Source organism: Anopheles arabiensis, chromosome 3, assembly GCF_016920715.1.
Source record: "Anopheles arabiensis isolate DONGOLA chromosome 3, AaraD3, whole genome shotgun sequence".
NCBI classification, from domain to species: domain Eukaryota; kingdom Metazoa; phylum Arthropoda; class Insecta; order Diptera; family Culicidae; genus Anopheles; species Anopheles arabiensis.
This window is the reverse complement of record NC_053518.1, coordinates 79,694,998-79,712,797: the sequence shown is the minus strand read 5'-3', so window position 1 is coordinate 79,712,797 and position 17,800 is coordinate 79,694,998. Positions and strand designations below refer to the sequence as shown.

The following is a 17,800-nucleotide window of genomic DNA, read 5'->3' as shown; positions in this document are numbered from 1 at the left end:
TCTTGAGCGAGTTCAGCTGTACACGAAAAAATACTTTAAACAAGAGCAAGCAACTTTTGCTTAAATTTAACTAAAGTTGACGCTATGTTTGTTGCTTTTGTTTTTCAAATCCTGAATTTCGTATGATCAACCTAAATAAAACAATTGTGCAATTCCTTTAATTCATTGTGAAAACCCGCACCGCGCTCTTAAATATACCGAAGTCGCTATAATCAGCAACGTCCACAGGAATTGAATCGCAACAAATGCAACAGTCAAATTGCAAAATCAACAAACCGCCAATACAAACGGACGACATTCTTGCCGTGGTCGACCTTCAGACAGGCGCGGCATCTTACGTGGCCATGTGTTTATCAAACCACGTCAAAACATTGAAGCGCACCAGACCAGATCCCCGAGATCCGGTTCAGGAATTAGATCAATCCATACCCGGGCACAAGAATGCTGATGACACAAGATGATTTACCTTTTCAAGTAAATTCCCCAATCCTCGTCCAAATAAACCACTTCCAAGCAAAACGGCCATATGCTAGGAAGGGACACAAATATGCCAAAAAATTTGGCAAATATTGACTCAAAATCTATCCCCGTACACGACGCCAACGATCGGCAAGGCTTTAAATTCACCGTCAAGCCAAGCTATGCATCCCAGTACCTACGCAACCGTCAAACGGTGCACCACCGAATCTTACGAACCGGCCCCGGACAGGTTCCTGACCTTCACTAGCCTGTGGCGCGCGAGTACTCTCACTCTTTACGCGTTTGATTTGCTTTCTACGTGAGGCGCGACGCGTCATCTTCGGCACGGTGTTAATCGACAAAAGAGGGAGGGTGCTTCAACCAGTGTGCCACGCGTTAGGCAATCGGGCCGTTTAAGGTCCACGCCGAGTGTGTTTTTCACGATCAATCGAAGGTGTTAATGTGCCCGGCAAGATGCGGCCAGTGAGTTTAAGCATTGTGAGTGAAACGTTCCCTGGGACGGGGTATTCCCACATAAAGATAAGGAGATTGAATCTATTAACAACAACAACGAATGTGATCGTGCCAATTTCTGTTTTTGCTCGAAAAGCTTTTTGCAGTAACAGTCGCTGTGTCGGCCTCCGACGATGCGTTCAACATTGAGCTGAAACAGAAGGACGCCGAAGTGTACCATGAGCAGAGCTTTGGCAAAAGTAACTACTCAATCTTCGAATGAGCAAAACAAACACTCTCCTAATTGTGCTCACCGCGGTTTTGATCGTGATCTTTTCCTTTTCCTCCTCCCTCGACCAGATGAGTTCAATTACGGATATCAGGTGGAGCGTACCAACAGCCAATTTCAGCATAAGGTCAAGGGTCCGGATGATGTAACATACGGTTGCTACGGTTATATCGATCCCGTCGGCGAAAAGCATCTTGTGTACTACATTGCCGATCGGCTCGGCTACCGGTTGCTGGCACCGGACCAGCCAACGAAAGTGTTTACCGACCGCGTCGCAAACAGCGTGTAAGTTGGCGTGACTCACATGGACGGCCGACAATTTGCTATCTAAACAAGGCTGCTCCTCTTCTGCTTGCAGCAATAAGCTGGATGCTGATCTTCAGGGCCGCAAGCTAGACGAGAAGGTCGTCGCATGGAATGATCTTTACCTTCCCTCCACCTGTCGGCGGTTGGATGAGATCGTAAGCATTACGCCACCACCGACCACGGCTGCCCCAGTTCTGCCGCCGGTAAATGGAGGAGCAAATGGGGACTTTTCCAACGGTCCAAATGGAGCGGGTCCAATCGGAACATCTCAGCAACCGGTAGGAAGTGGCAGTGCTGGATCATCTAGTGGAGATCATCAAGATGACAACAACAATAACGGTGGAAGTTCTTCGGGTGTTGGTAAAGTGCCAACTGTACCTGTTGTAGAAGAATCCACTCAATCGAACCTTTCAATTTCTGGAGGAATTCCGAGCTCTACGACTACGGACAATCCTTCAGGAAATGGGCAAAAAGAAACAAATGATCATGGTAAAGGATCGGAAGAAATCAAAGATCTTCCCAGTGGTGATCTTCTACGATCGACCACGGTCCATTCAGTTTCTATTGCCTCAACTACTCCAAACACTCCTTCGGTTCAGAATGTCACCGTTCCACATGAACCTACTCCTGCTCCTAAACAAATCGATCCCGCTAACATTCCTCCCCGTACAACTTATCTTCCCATCACTTCAACACCCCGTTCTCCCATTATTCGTGTGCCAGAACAACCCACTCCCCGCCCTGCGAACACTCCTCCCCAACCCAACTGCAGGTCCGATTCGTCCGGACCGCGTCCCAAATATCCCGGCTCTACCGCTGCCCAGTTCAACGGGTTCGTGTTCCCGATCAACCGTAACTGCGACGACAGTGGCCGCAACACGGCCGATCTGCTCACACAGATGCAAACACTCAACGAGATGGTCCTGAAGGTGAGCAATACCCTGCACGCACTGGTCGAAACCGATCGCAACCGTGCCGCGGCAAACGAGACGTGCGAGCGGGTGCTGGAGCTGCTCAACATCCAGCAGCCGGTGCCGCTGCTAGTGTACGTGCCGATCATGGTACCTTACCTTGACGGTGGCATTCAGCATGGTGGTGGTGGTGTGCAGCCACCGGTCAACCCGGCTAGCTACGCGTACGCCAAGACGTGCAGCGAGTGTCGGTAGACGGGGTATCGGGTGCAATGGAAAGGGGCGGCTCAATTATGTTGACATTTTCCTCTCTATTGGTTGGGAAGGTCTCTTTCACCTGTTGTTTATTTGTGTGTTGCATCAATCATAGAGTCGTTAGGTGTATTGTATGATATTTTGACATTTTTGTACGGCAATCTGTGTTGAGTAATGGGAAAGGGAACGGATTTTAGGAGTGGGTAAATTATTTAAACTAATTATTTCTTGCAGTCTATTTGAACAGTCTGTAAAGCGAAGAAGGCCGATATGTGCAATTGTTTGAATAAAAATTGTAAATAAATCAACTACATATAGCTACTCATTGTCTGCTCTAAAGAGAAATCGGTAGTAAAAACCAACATTTAGAAATTATTGGACAGAAACATGTTTTTATGACAATCTCTAATCCTTAAATTTAACATCGAATAAAACAAAAAGCGCAAAATATCAACTTCTCCAACCAAAACTTTCCAACTGAAAAGATAACACTCAAAACTCAATTACTCATAAAATGCGATAGATTTCCCTGGTTCGCAAAGCTCTGCTCTCCCCCTTAAACCTTATGCCGTTCTGCATGTTATTCGCCGCTGCAGATCAACATGCTTGATTTTCCAATAACGGAATTTTGAAATTGATTCGTTCCGTAAAACAATCAAACAATCTTTCCAGCTTCCTGCTTCGCTGCGGAAGAGGCTGGGTTCCATCTTGCTCGTTCCTGAAACCCATAGAAAGACGCTCCTCTAGCGTCGTATAAAATGGATAAAAATAATATTCTTCATTCCTGCGAACCACATCGCTTCTAACCCATATCGTGATCTTTTTTCCTATAAGTTAGTTTCGCAGAGAACGCACCCACACGGACACTTCCATACACCATACACCAAGAGAAAGAGGAATTATGATTACGTTCTTCCAGCAAAGGCTTCGTGGGGAGGCCCGAGTGGCAGGAAAACTTTCTCTTGTCTGATGCAATAGTTTCTCGCCAATAATGCGAGACGAGCTGGCCTTCAGCGACGGTTTCCATTGACGGATACGCGCGTTGGATTCGCTCCTGTCAACGAGGTTGGGCAACTAAAAAAAAAAGAAAGAAACCTCCCCACTTGGCATGATTCGTCTGGCAAATAGCATCCATCCGGCATCCGATGAAACGATGCAAGTGTTGCAACGATGAATGGAAACTTTTAAATAGAAACGTACGCCCGGCCTCCGTCGCCGTTTCAACGCCGAAAGTAAACTTCAAGAACTTCCAGCTCCGGTTGTGGATGGAATGTGGATAAGATTCTTCTCATCCCAAGGAAATCCTTTTGAGGGAAGGGTTGAAGCGTTGAGCGTTGTCTGGCTCAATTTTTCACCCATCCCGGAAGCGGGCGATGAGATTTTAATATCTGCTCAACCAGTAAATGTTGCGTCCAACGGAGGAAGATGCATTTTATGATTGCTCTGGTTTAAAGCTAGCTGTATCTTCTGGGAAGAATTTAATGGAGCTTTTTAAAGCGCTTAGCGCGCTGTTACACACAACAAAAGGCTGCGTATAAGCTTCATTGGATACTGTTCTTTTATGTTATTTTTCTTCTGCATTCCATGCAGTTGGTTCGGTAAACCAGGCTTGTCAAACATAGAATACATTCGGATATCTCATTTTATTATATTTTAGTTATACAATGTTTATTTTTTATTCTTTCTTGTAAAGTAATTCTAGTGTTCATATATAAACAAACAAAAAAACATATTAAATGTTATTTATATGATGAATTTAGCAAAGAGCTCTACACGGTTGATGAACGTATTCCACGGGCTCTTCCACTGTTCAAGGATTGTGAAGTTGTGGAGCCTCCGGTAAAGCACGGGATTGACTGTTCCGTAATAGAAGGAAACTCCGAATGGAGGTTGTTGCATAACGCATCATATTAGTATTGTATCCAGGAAGCGGTGCGTCGCATTGTTACTGTCTTGCAGCTGCATTGTAGAGAATGATTCCCGATAGTCGATAGCTAATGCCGACGAAGTCGTTGATGTGGCATTACAACAGCGTCGTCACCGGCACCAGCGATGACATCAGTCGAAATTACATTACCAACACCAGCAGCCCCTGAGTAGCCGTTGTGGCACCATATTTGTTACCTCCAGCAGACAATCGCAATGAGACACGATTTACGCTCACATTAGAATAAGAAGCTGCCGTCGACGCGCAGATCATTGCTGGATGATAAATTAGAAGCGCACGGCATGAATGTCGACATAATTTGCCTTAAAGCACAGACGGATCTCAGCTAGGTCTGAAGGACATAGTTAAAAACAGTTTGGTTCATTGCTGGATCAAAGTGGATACTATTTCGGTTCCTGGGCCGCGACAGGATCATACGTTGAATACCTTCAAGAACCGGGAACTTCAAAATTATGTCCAGGACAAGTAGGAGATCATAATAATCCAGGACATCATCAGTTCTAGGTTGCGGATTAGTTACAAAGTCCGTATTGATTCTGTATCCGTTCCAAGATCGATAAGCCGTTTGTAAAAGTTCCAAAAACGGTGTTATTTCAAGTTCAGTTTCATGAACGATATGGATTCAGGATCAGTTTCAGGATCAATGTGGATTTAGTAATGTTTCTAGAACAAGTGTACATTGAGTAAAGGATGAGGTTCAGGGCCGATATTAATACAGCATTTATTTTGGAACCAGTATGATTTAGTTATTAGTTCCGGTGTATGTTAGGGAATGATATGAATAAAGGATAAGGTCCAGTGCTGATATGAATACGGTATCTATTTAGAACCAGTATGGTTTCAGGATTAGTTCCAGGGCCCGTTTAGGTTCACGATCAGGCTCAGAAGCAGAACGGGCTTAGTGTGGGTTAATCATCCGGTGGTGAATTACAGTGATACCAAGAAATTTGGTTGATTTTGACAATAATTATACGATTGTATCGTTTATTTGTGTTACCTTCTTTGGTTTCCATCATAACCAACACCGAGTTTGACGCCACTGTCTTTAAAAGCTTTGCTGCTGAAGTTGTCAGTAACGCCAGTTGAAGAAACACCCAAAAAAAGCCAGTCAACAAAATCTTCATGTAAAACTTACCACAAACTCCTATCGTCTCATGCAAGACACAACTCTTCGACATGCACTGCCTCCCATCGGACACTCAATCTTCCTGCACTCACGCACGCGAGGGCACAGCTGCACTGCCGAATGTGCAGTGTGCAATTTTCTACCAGATTCCCCCTCTCCACCCGAAACGAGCAACACCCTCACGTCACGTGCCGTCATACATAAATGAAAAGTTTTCACATCTTTTAATAAACTTTTAATAGTAACATCTGTACGCTCCAGGTCCACGACTGTGCGAAGAAGGTGCCGCTGTGGGTGCATGATGGATGAATTGTGAGCGGAACTTGAGCCGAGCGAGAATTGAGCTGCAACTTGTCTGGTGCCTCCTTTTCCTGTCGCTTATCCTGAAGCGATGCTGAGAGCTTCACGCTAGCTACTGAAGACATCGCCAGAAGATTGGGGCGGTACAGCCATTTCCTACCCGTGGTAGAGTTCACTGACAGCTGGAAAAATAAGACATTTTGCCCGGTTGCAATTTGGACGCTCGGAAACGCGCGTGCAGATGCAAATGTGCCTCACCACACGCTGTTGTGCGGAAGTGCGAAGAGGATTAAGTTTTGTGAAATTCAAATTTTGCATCGTTTTGCAACCGGCACCGGAGGGGGTTTGGCTGGTGGTTCGAGGCATTTCCTAAACCTGCCACACAGGCACACCTGAGCACGCAGCGCTCTTCAGGGACGGGGTGTTTGGGCGCAACCGTCCCACTGCGTCCCAAAAACGGATTATAATGAAGAAATGTAGATTTTCTATATCGTGTTTTAATTATCACCTGTCTGCCGGCATGCACCACGGTGGCAAAGATTTTCGGATTTTACATTCATTTCGTCGGGGAGTGTTTAAAATTTTATTAGCACACAATTTCGCACACCACACCACCCGTTGCCATTTGGGGAACACACAGGTTGGCTGGTGGCTGGCTTTCCAGTCCCCACACTCAACCCCATGCGCCAGACGTACTAGTTGTGCTATTGCCATAAACTCAGCTCATTAATATTCGCTTATGATGTGCTGCAGGAACGGACGGGGGCAATGGGATGAATTATGCGCGGGCAAGCGAACGTGCTGTTCGTCGGATTAGTACACCGATTTGCCATCTAACACCTACGAGGAACGAAGTGGTTTGGCTGGAAAAAGGCAGAGGTGTGTGGTGCAGTTTGTCGGATTTTTGGTTAGCATCGTTTAGCGCTGGTTGCGCTTGTCTAAAACCTAAGGTTGCAAAAAGTTGATGACGCTAAAGTTGGTATGTTACATCGTGTGGCATCGTATCCCAGAGTTGCATTGATTTAGAGGCAAGCGATTAGACAATTGGTAATTAGTGTTAACTATGAATTTCAATACAGATTGTTGTGTTCTATTTCATTAGCAGCACAACTAAACTATCGTACGTTATTTTATACGACCTTCATTGCTCTGTCCAGTGTTTAAGTTGAAATTTGAAGATTTGTATGATTTTAAATCAAACTCGGATCGACGTTGGAAATATCTTATGAACGATAGAGTGGTAGTCTATAGACTACAAAAGTGGAAACGAATCTAGTGAAAGCACCGAAACAGAAACAAGCATAAAGCAAGAACCAGGCTTTTTTTTGAAAATTGCTGCAAGGAAGACAACCAACGCGGCTTAACTAGAAAGGATACGATAACATGAATTGGAAGGAAATACATTGACACGTTTGATCATATTGGACTATTTTGTGATACGTTTATTTCATACAATAACATTCATTTCGGTGTTCGGTAACATAATTTCTTTATGATAATCGTTTACACATTTATAATGATTTCTTGATGTTCTTAAGCTGATGTACACTGATTATTAGCTAATATTAATTTTAACTTGTAAGCATACTTCCCTCAATAATTTGTTCTGGTCATTGACATGATAGGACAATGCTAGCAAATTGTACAAACAGTGAGACCTTAAGTGAATGGTCGCAAGATAGCTTGCTGAATGAGTATCTAATTGTGTCTGCTTTATTTACTTTTATTTTACAATCTAAGAGATACATCAAGTTATTTCTTGTTCTTGTATTCGACTTTTAAGAGTTTTGAACAGATAATCTATTGTTTGAATGAGCTCGAACCTATGAATTATTTCCGTTGTATTGTGACATGTAGTTGATTGCAAAAATATATATATGTTACTTAAATTGAGCATGCTTCTGTATTTTTGTATTTTTTGTTTTATGTTTGTAATAAACATGATAATCAGGGAGCTTCGGCGCTTGAACAACGAGTTGATCGACTTGTACAGTAGCATGTCTGGAAACTATCACATTTCACAGATCAAATAGTTAAATCTTTGCTACATCCGGTTAGAACAGTTGTAACTGATTTACTACTAACAGTAGGTCAAATCTAACTTAGCATTGCCAAAATCCAGGTAAAAAGACGTTAACCACCAGAAGCTCAAACCCGGAAATCCAAACGAAAGCTCACATTTGACAAACATCTGCTTGCCAAATGTGTCACAACTTTCACACCATCTTTGTTATAAATAAAGCTTGAACTGATGGCGAAGTCAGTTCACATTCCACAGACACGTAGATCACTCGTGTTCTGGTGTATCTCACCAATTTGCAGATTACGCTGAAAGGCTCTGCCTATTTTGATAACCACTTCTGGTTATCAGCTGTTCAGTCGTGTCGCACCACCCAAGTTGGAAATAAACACGGAAGACCTCCAAAGTTGGTCATAAATAAGGAAGAGCAATTAGCATAAGAAACGCATTCGACCTTAAGCAAAACATTGTAAGTTGTAAAAGCCCACCAGGAAGGCGACCCTCTTGACAAACATTCGTTCGTCAAATCGCATCAAGCTGCGAAAGGGAAAGTTACGAGCGTAAACATCTGGTGGACAAATGTGCGCTAACTTTCTTAAGATGAGAGTAAAAATAAAGCTACCAGAACGGACAGAAGGTCAGTTCTGATCGGACACAGGATCGTACATCTTGTCCCTTCAACTCATTTATGAGCAGTACTGTCCCCCTACCCAAGGTAAGGCTTTACTGTCTCCAACAAACGCACCGGGTATCAGCTGGCCGGTCAGCAAAACTCCAATCCGAAAGGTTAACGTATGCTAGGTGGCATAACGTCGTTCCCACGGTTTAGCATAACTGGAAGTCCGCTCTTCACCTGACGCATCACATTGATTTCAATTGTTACGCAAGGTCAAGTTCGATTAGTTTACCGCGCCAATCGCGAAGTGCTAACTCAGCGCTACCACCAGGCCTATGACGCGAACCCGTACCGAACCAACAGCAATTATTCCCATCACCGCATGGCGACCGGGATAGTTTAAACAAGTGCGCGTAAGCAACCGTTATCGTCCCAAATAAGTGCGCGTAAACAAAAATCATAAGTGAAATCGATACCACGAGCAAAAGCGTGAGAAACAAGTGACTATCAGGTGCAAACCATAGCAGGTGAAGTGTTTATAAACATCGACAATAAGCAACAAGTGCAGTGTCGCAAGGTTTTAAAAACAAAAAACGACAGCGAAATCGAGACCGCAAGCGAAGCGCGGTAGTAAGTTACAAACGATAAGTGCAGTGTTTGTGCCGTGGAACTTATTTAAAAAAAAACACTTAGTGAAAACACATATATAGCTAGTATGGGTAATGATAACTCGAAACCGGAAACGAATGTGAAAGGAAACACAGATTTAAATATTGTGCAAACCCAGAACATTCATACGGAGCAGCACGAAGCCCACGAACTCGAACTAAATTTGATTCTGGTGCTTATGATCATAATTTGTGTGGTTAAGTTATTTAAAACATTATACAAAACGGTTAAAGCACAGGCACACAAACAAGCCATCAAAGTTTTGTCACTGCCAAAATAAAAAGGTATAAATACCAAGTGAACGAGTGAAAAGTGCACATTCCAACCCGAGCAGAACAAAAACAATCCCTTCAAAGCCGAGGCAGCATCTGCAAGAAGAAAGCGACAGCGAAACCAGACGCAGAAAACAGCCCTGACGAGATGCGAGCAAGCATCAAAAAACAACAGCAAGCAGCACGCAGTAGCTACAGGAAAGCACTGCAGTTCGTGCAATGGATGTTCAATGAACACGAGAAGGTAAACCTTTCCAAGATTCTTGCGCCTGCAGAAAGCGTCATTTTCTGTAAGAGGGCTACACCAAGAAAAGGAGCGTTAGATACTGCGGCAGCCACAGTTGAAATCGTTAAGGCTCTCGCAACAAATGAAATTATAGATAACTAAAGAAAAAAGTAGTCAAATTATTTCAAGGCATCTTCACTAACTGAACATATTTCAAACCTAGAAACCATTAAAGACCGGCTGAAAGATATTGCAAAAACTTTTAGGTCGTGTCAGCTTAGAATAATTAAAAAACAAATTAGCGACGGGTACGAAAAATTACAAATCGACCTTGTCAAACTCGAAGGAAAAATAAAAGAGGACGAATTAAATAATCTGGTACGAAGCAGTAGGAAAATCTACTGTGAATTGACGGAACTCGTCCAGTTTCATGAGAAAAAAAGTCTGGATAAAGTTTCACGAACAATGACTTCGCCAGTAGAAATCATTAAAATCGCGTCACTAGTGCCGACATACAACGGCAACGAAAAAGAATCTTTAACATTTATTGCAGCCTTAAAAGCGTTAAAGGCCGTAGTGGAAGACGCAAACAACTGGATCGCTGTTTGCGTCGTTGTATCAAAATTAAGGGGAAAAGCCCTTACAGTAGTAGGAGACAACCCTTCGGATATCCAAACCATTATAGAAAAAATATCGACAAAATGCATATCAAAAAAACACCAGAGGATCTCGTGGAGATCATAAAACGAACTACACAAAAGGGGACAGCAAAGACTTTTGGGGAAGAAATAGTAGAGTTGATCACACAACTCGAAAATGCTTATCTGGAGGAAGAAACGCCAGCAGCAAGAGCCACTGAAAAGGCAAATAGGGCGGGAATGCAAGCCCTAGTCACTGGTCTAAGAAAGGAACAATACCAAACAATAGTAATGTCGGGAAAATTCGCCTCTTTAGGACAGGCAATCGATAAGGCGGAATCATACCAAGTGAATGATCCCTCATCCCCACAGCGAGGAATCGCCAAGAACTGGAAAAAGCCCGCACAAAACTGGAGGGAACAGAAACCTCAAAGCTGGAGAGAAAGACCTCAGCGTACCCCGGAAAATCGGGTTAACCTAGAAAGTAAAATAGAATATTAGACATTTTTTTCATTGTTAATAAAGGACTTACAAACAAGAACTGAACCAGAGCAGTCGCGTCCGCGTTTCTTTTCCTTCACTAGCTCAAACATTGTCATTGATAACAATTACGACGTTATCAGTAAATTAAGGAATTCAAGTGGTTTTTCAAAGATGATATAATATGATACAGGATCCTTTGTTGAACGATGAACAGTTTCAAAATTTAGTGATCGTTGAAAATTACTTTCACAAATGCCACTCGAAAGCAATGTTTTTAAAATCCTTAGTCGTAAAGTACCGAATAGTCGGTATTTAAATTGTTTGCTATCGCTCCTATAGTGAGCAATAACTATTCCTAACTGTTCCAACATTCTAGAAGAATCCAGAAGATCGGTACAATCAAATATTATTAATCACGATTCAAAGCATCGCTTGGTTTTAAATTATTGTTAAAAATTGATTGCAATGCAGAACGAATGAGCAGAACATTTCAATAGGAGAACACCGCATTGTTGGTATTTACGTTTAGATGTCACTATCATTCTCACTGACGATGCGCGGTTGTTATCGGGTTTCACCTTCTGCTGCTCAGCCGTTGTCGATCGGTTGGGACTCCGGTCCATTCTCGCTTGACAATCCGTGTTGCACTATCACTTTGACTTTTCTCCTTTGCTTTTGTTTCACTGTTATTTGGTTGTGCCGTGCGCATCTGTCCTGTTTCCAGGCGTAGGTGTTCTGTCTACATTTATCTTGCACTTGAGCACTTCAAGTTGTCTGCTACGAAGACTGAACATATCTTTTATGTTTATTTTGTGGAAGCTTTCAGATGACCCTTTTTCTCAATTGCCATGTCTATGGCAATGTTTGGATTACTGCATCTCTTTGGTTACTTGCTTACTTTGATTAGCACTTGGTGCTTTTCATTCACTTCACGCTATAAATGATCTCGTTCTTGGACACTGTACTCTGCGTACATTTGACACAAAATTACCTTCGGTGCTGGGGTTGTTTTTCGCAAGATGATCGCTAATGTTCGTGTTTGTAGCTCACTTGCACTTGAATAAGCAGAGTTTTGGCACAGTCACTACACTTTTTTTACGGGAAAAGTTCTTGACGATGCTTCTTGTGTTGCAGCTCTTTTACATACCACTGTTCAGTTTTTCCATGGCACTATTTGTTTTAGCCGTTCTTTTGCCTTCTTTGGTTTGATGATCACACTTGCGATGTAATACAATCAGCAGTACGCAAGCCAGGATCGTTCAGACGATCTTCGAGGGATTCGTTGAAACGATCACCAATTTAGTTTGAACGAAGGAACCACCGAGGCTCATGAAATGAGGCGACGGAGTTAAGGAAGGACATAGTTCCCTCTTGACGGTTGAAACAGTTCTGACTGGAGAAGAGCGGTGCGGGCTTATTTATACCGCAACCATGTTCCTTTTGGGTATTACATCGTCCACCTATGTAACAGCATTCGAGATGAGGTAGTTTTTTGGGTATAAACGGGTACAGCTTTTCGACAATGTGTGTTCCATGGGTAGGAAAATAATTACACCCGTAGTACATATGCTTTGTTCCCCTTTTCTCTTCGCCACACTAACAACTGCTTGCAATGATGTTGTTAAAGCCCCTCAACTTTTTATCGTTTTCTTGTATTTTTTATGCTTTTTTTGTTAAAAATGTTCGTTAGTTTTTATAAGGTTTACATTTTAAAATCAGCTTAAAATCGAACCGATTACATTTGTGCTTTCCAACAAATTAGTTTTGTGATGGTTTGATGGTTCTGAAGCATGTGATTGTCTGTTGTTAGGCAGATTCAAAACCTCTTAATCAAACGCTTCAATTGAGCTTAATCAAATCAAAGCATTATGAATCATTAACTTTAAACTAATGGTATTTACAATTGAATGAACTCGGTACAGTACAACGCTTTCACTGCACTGCAATTGTTGGTGTGAAAAGCATTCAAAATGTTGCCTCGACAGCTTTACTTTATCTGCCTAGTAATCACGCACACTCACCACAAAACGAATCCATCCTCATCACCGGTCTCCTCCACATCATCATCATCATCATCATCATCATCATCACGAACACCGTACATGATCGCTGATGAAATCGCTGTCATCACGTTCTGCATGTAATTAAAATGTTGCAAATGGTCGCTTCGGCGAAGCAAAAACCCATTTTCTGGTATCAAATTCATACAGTTTTTTTTGTCCGGCTCAACCGTAGCCGAGTGTTATTTACCAGCCAAAGCCACGTGTGTCGTTTTAAATTGAGGCAGTACGCAAGGTTTGTGTGGGTGTGGGATGAATTTTAATTTTCCAACAACTACATAAACTATCAGACACACTCAGTTTTAGTGCATTTTCAATTGATTCGCCCAGCAAGCGGAATCGGTTATTTCGGGATATTCGCAGGCATTTTCAAGGGTACTCCGACAGGACGTTGTTTATGAATATATTTGGGTAGATAAAAAAGGGTTTAAAAAATCCAAGCGCAGACAAGGTTGACAATTTTTTTTCTACATTCCCGACAACCGCTGTGAGGATGTCTCTTTCTGGGTAAAATGTTCTGTATTGTACCTAAATGCTTTACGTGTACTGATGGACATTCCAGGCGCAAAAAAGCACGGGCGTGTGCAGCAAAAAAAACCATCGTCTGGTCTGGGTATGTTGTGAAATGAAAACATATGCGTGGTATTAAAATAAGGACCGAAACAAAAAATAACAACACACATACACATGACAATCTATGCGAACAGCGCCAATGCATATTGCAAACACACAGGCTGCATCCTGTCGCTGGCATGCAAATTAGTAAGAAATGTTTCAAAGATTTTTTTGTTGTTGTTGCATTGAACATTGCTGCTGCGGTTCTCCCCATTTCCCCCGTCACTGCTGTTTGGTTGTAATTTTTCGTGGGAAACTACTGGATTTATGTACAAATAGTGCAAAAGGGTGCAAACTCCAAACACGCAACGCCACAGCGGGGGCTTTCGGTATCGGTCTAGTGGGAGTACTGTGGTAGATTTGTGTTTACATTTCTGTGGGTTTTGTGTAAATTTATCTATCGCCTAGCTGCTGGTGGTGCGTTGGAATGATTGTTATTTTTTTGTACGTTTGAGGTTTTAAATCGCAAAACAAAATAAAAAACTGATATGGGACAGAACGAGGAACAGTTGCACGAATGGAGCGTTTGAAAAATCAATCAATCAGACAATTTATCGCCATTGGTGGTCTTGTTGATAGTAAACATAAAAGAAGACATGAAAATCCAAACTACTGGTAAATTGTAGATTTCGCTTGTATTTAAATGTTTTAATAGAAAAAAGAAACCAAACTAAGAAAAATGTGCTAAAAATTTAGCTTGTTAGAGAAGAGTATCACAACAAAGATTTATACTCTAGTAATTTAACTACTTTTCTTGTAAATCATGCTGTTTTGCTTTATAAACGATCGTGAAATAAACTTTTCATGAAAATTAAACTTTAATTCAGTTCTCAACCTTCAAATATCCTTGAATATTCATGTTCTCTTTAGGTGAACGCACAATGTGAATGGAATATTCGACAAATGTACAGCAAAAGAAAACGTTGAAGACCATCCTGAAAAAATGAGAGAAAACCCAAGGATAACTTATTGTGTGATGATCGCCGGCCTAAACAAAAATATTTTTGGGAATGGCCCGATACACGCGTTCAAGGATAGGCGTCAGCAATATGGACTAGTGTTGGCCGTTCCGGTCCGAACCTAGTAAAAAAAGTTCCGTTCTTTATGTAGGCCGTTCCGTTCCGATCCTTTATACAAAATCGTTCCGTTCCGTTCATTCCGTTCTTTCCGTTCGTTCCGTTCCGTTCCGTTCCGTTCATTCCGTTCTTTCCGTTCATTCCGTTCCGTTCATTCCGTTCCGTTCATTCCGTTCATTCCGTTCCGTTCCGTTCATTTCGTTCTTTCCGTTCATTCCGTTCTTTCCGTTCATTCCGTTCCGTTTCGTTCTTTCGGTTCACTCCGTTCCGTTCCGGTCTTTGCCGCTTCAATATTGTTAGCAAGGTGCTATCGTTCGTGCGTTCCGTTCTTTGAAAAAACTGGCTTTGTCCGGCTGTTGCTTGCTGCATGCAAGATAACTGTTCACTCTTTCTCGCATACAGTATGTGTTGCCTGAGCACTCTCCCATGCTCACAGGAATATTCATCGCACTTCGTCGCGTATCGTATATAAAAATCGTGATAAGCGAAACCAAAAAGGGTGTTGCATTTGGTATTATGGTGCAATTTGTAACATCTATTCTACTTTTTGTTATAATTTAGCTAGTCTAAACTAGACAAATAACTATTATAAAATTTAAATTAGTACTCATATGGCAGAACGGGTTGGAAAAGATGTATTATGATATGCGAGTATGAACAACGAAAATAAAATGTATTCATTTTTAATGCCACGATGTCCACATGATCTTGGCACTCGGCATGATTCCAATATTTGGCCATTCGATTTGAAGCATTCTGTTCCATTCGACAACCGTTTGAGTGCTGTGATCTTGTTAACGATTCAAATAATTAGTCAATCTCGTGATACAATCGTCAACTCGTAGCACTCAATAACATCAGCCCCCATACGCCGGGATGATTATCCAGCTATGGGCATTTAATAAGTTACTGATAGCCAAGCCTATTAGTGGTACAGGAAGGCTTTGACCGAAAATGGTCGTCGCATATAAAAAGTTAAAAAAATGGTAGATAATAAATGCATGCTTTATATTAGCACAGCTGGTACAGCTTACTGGGAATAGGTTGAACCCATCTAGATTTGGTGTCCGATATGATAACCCCCCCCCCCCCAGGTTCACGTTCCGTTCTTTTTGAAAAATGAACTAGTTCCGTTCCGTTCCTTTTTTTAGCGAAATTTCCAACACTAATATGGACACACGGGGTCCAATAAACCTCGCAATAAAATGCGTTTTCAGCAATACTGAAAAGGATCACCCGACGGGAAATGCGCTAAAGCGGTATTAGGCAAAATAGTTCATGCTTTACAAAGGATCACTCGATCGGCCTTATTTTTATACTATTTGCTTATGCTTTTGCGCAAAGGACATCCCAAGTTTCAGCTTGGTGATACTAAACAATTTTCGATACACGGCACAATCTCGAACAAACGAGTCAAACAGGTCGTATTTTTTATCAGGGATAACACTGATTTCTCATACAAGAGTTGAAGAAAAATAAATGTACGATCTTACGTCCGATTCAGAACGGATCTGTTGAGCGTTCGGCGAGCTTTATTTACGGCAAGGAAGTTCCACCACATTTGTTGTCCATATGTTCAGAGATAGTTGAAGCACATTTGCCCAAGTCTTGATCCTTAAATGTGTACTTATGCCCATGTTTTCGGGTTTGGGGGGTTTCTTCAATTTCTTTCTCTACGTTTCTTTTCTCTACGTTCTGTCTTTGGTGATGTCCTTTGGATGCAAGATATTTTTTCATCTTTGTGTTGCTCAAGTTTTGTATTACACTACCCTATTACTTAAGGTCTGAGGTCTTTCTGTACTAATGTTTTATGGCCCTCGGACTCGAGAAATGCTACAAAACTTTGTAAATAAATAGTAGACAAAGATATTTTTAATTTCAAATAATGATTTTAACCATTTTTTATCAAGTTTCAAAAATGTTTAAAAACATGCTACTTAGGTTAAAATAGTGTGAAAAATCTTCTTACAAAGTGGCGAACAACGATCAGAAAGTATTAGTATTAGAAGAAAATTGAGTATTAGAAGAATTAATGAAACATAAGAAAGAAGCGTAAAATGAATAAATTAATTTAATTCAATTAATAATTAATTTAAAAATCAAACCAGAAGATACATCTGCTTACATTAAATAAATACAATGTAATTAAAAAAGGTATGTTAATGATGTTTTTTTTTCCCACAAATGTCCTCCTCAAAACCTCAGATGAAGCGACAAAGAATACTACAATCATTGGATTGTCATGTACCACACTCACGCGATAACTTATCTGTCAGTGGTAAACTAAACTCCACCGGCACGAGAACGATGCCGCTTGTGCCGTGGGCACACGCTTATGACTGGTTTGGTTTGGTTGTGCTGACGGCCTGCAGGCAAAGCTTCTTCACCGAACCGAACGGTTTCGATTGGATCGGAAGCCGTACGCTATACATTAGCGCTAAATGCCGCCTGGCATTAACGCTGACGGTGACGAAGACCGCCAGCAACCCGAAACGCGCAACACGACCATTTTGCTGGCCGGACTGGGGCAAGCACCACCAAAGCATCTTCTCAAGCGCGATATGCGCACGGTCGTGGTCTTGGCAAAAGTCTTCAGGACTGTAATTTTGTAACGCAACGTGTGCTTGGCGAACAGAACGTGCTGATGCTGCTGGTCGCTCCACAGCCAAGATGAGTCGCGAGAATCAACCTGCACTGCACTGCGGGGTGACTTGCGGAGGAAGAGAAGAGCAGTGGATTGAAGTAGGACACCCGGGCCGGACTTCAAAAGAAGCCCTGCACACGTTCCGTAATTATATTGCATGATTACTTAACAACATCTCAACGGAAGATTGCCCCGTGCCCGGAGGAGCTGAAGAAGCCGAGCGAGGAGGCGATACAAGGCGAGCGTGTTATGATGTAATCTTTGCCAAGCTTTCTTCAGTGCAAAATGTTACATTTTCCGACAGGCTGCGGTTGGATGGAAAGATGGAAACAATGGGCCACAAGCGGGAAAGTGCTGAGTACCGAGAATTAAACAACTGACCATGCTTAAAATATATGCCTGGTCCTGGGAAGCTTCGAAAACGGACCAAGGCT

General features: G+C 42.2%; 1 protein-coding gene across 1 annotated transcript; it reads left to right on the top strand.

The window, feature by feature from the left end:
• Window positions 1-664: 664 nt before the first annotated feature.
• Window positions 665-2,973, top strand: LOC120902262. The gene is made up of 4 exons (XM_040310853.1): window positions 665-957; window positions 1,070-1,172; window positions 1,273-1,486; window positions 1,560-2,973. Exons 1-4 carry the CDS (start codon window positions 934-936, stop codon window positions 2,671-2,673), a joined length of 1,455 nt encoding a protein of 484 aa, XP_040166787.1. The 5' UTR covers window positions 665-933; the 3' UTR covers window positions 2,674-2,973.
• Window positions 2,974-17,800: the final 14,827 nt, after the last annotated feature.

Coding starts and splice junctions, on each gene's coding strand:
- LOC120902262 (XM_040310853.1), top strand. CDS start 934: ATGCGGCCAGTGAGTTTAAGCATT. Junction 958..1,069: donor GGCCAGTGAGTTTAAGCATT/GTGAGTGAAACG, acceptor TTGCTCGAAAAG/CTTTTTGCAGTAACAGTCGC. Junction 1,487..1,559: donor GACCGCGTCGCAAACAGCGT/GTAAGTTGGCGT, acceptor TTCTGCTTGCAG/CAATAAGCTGGATGCTGATC.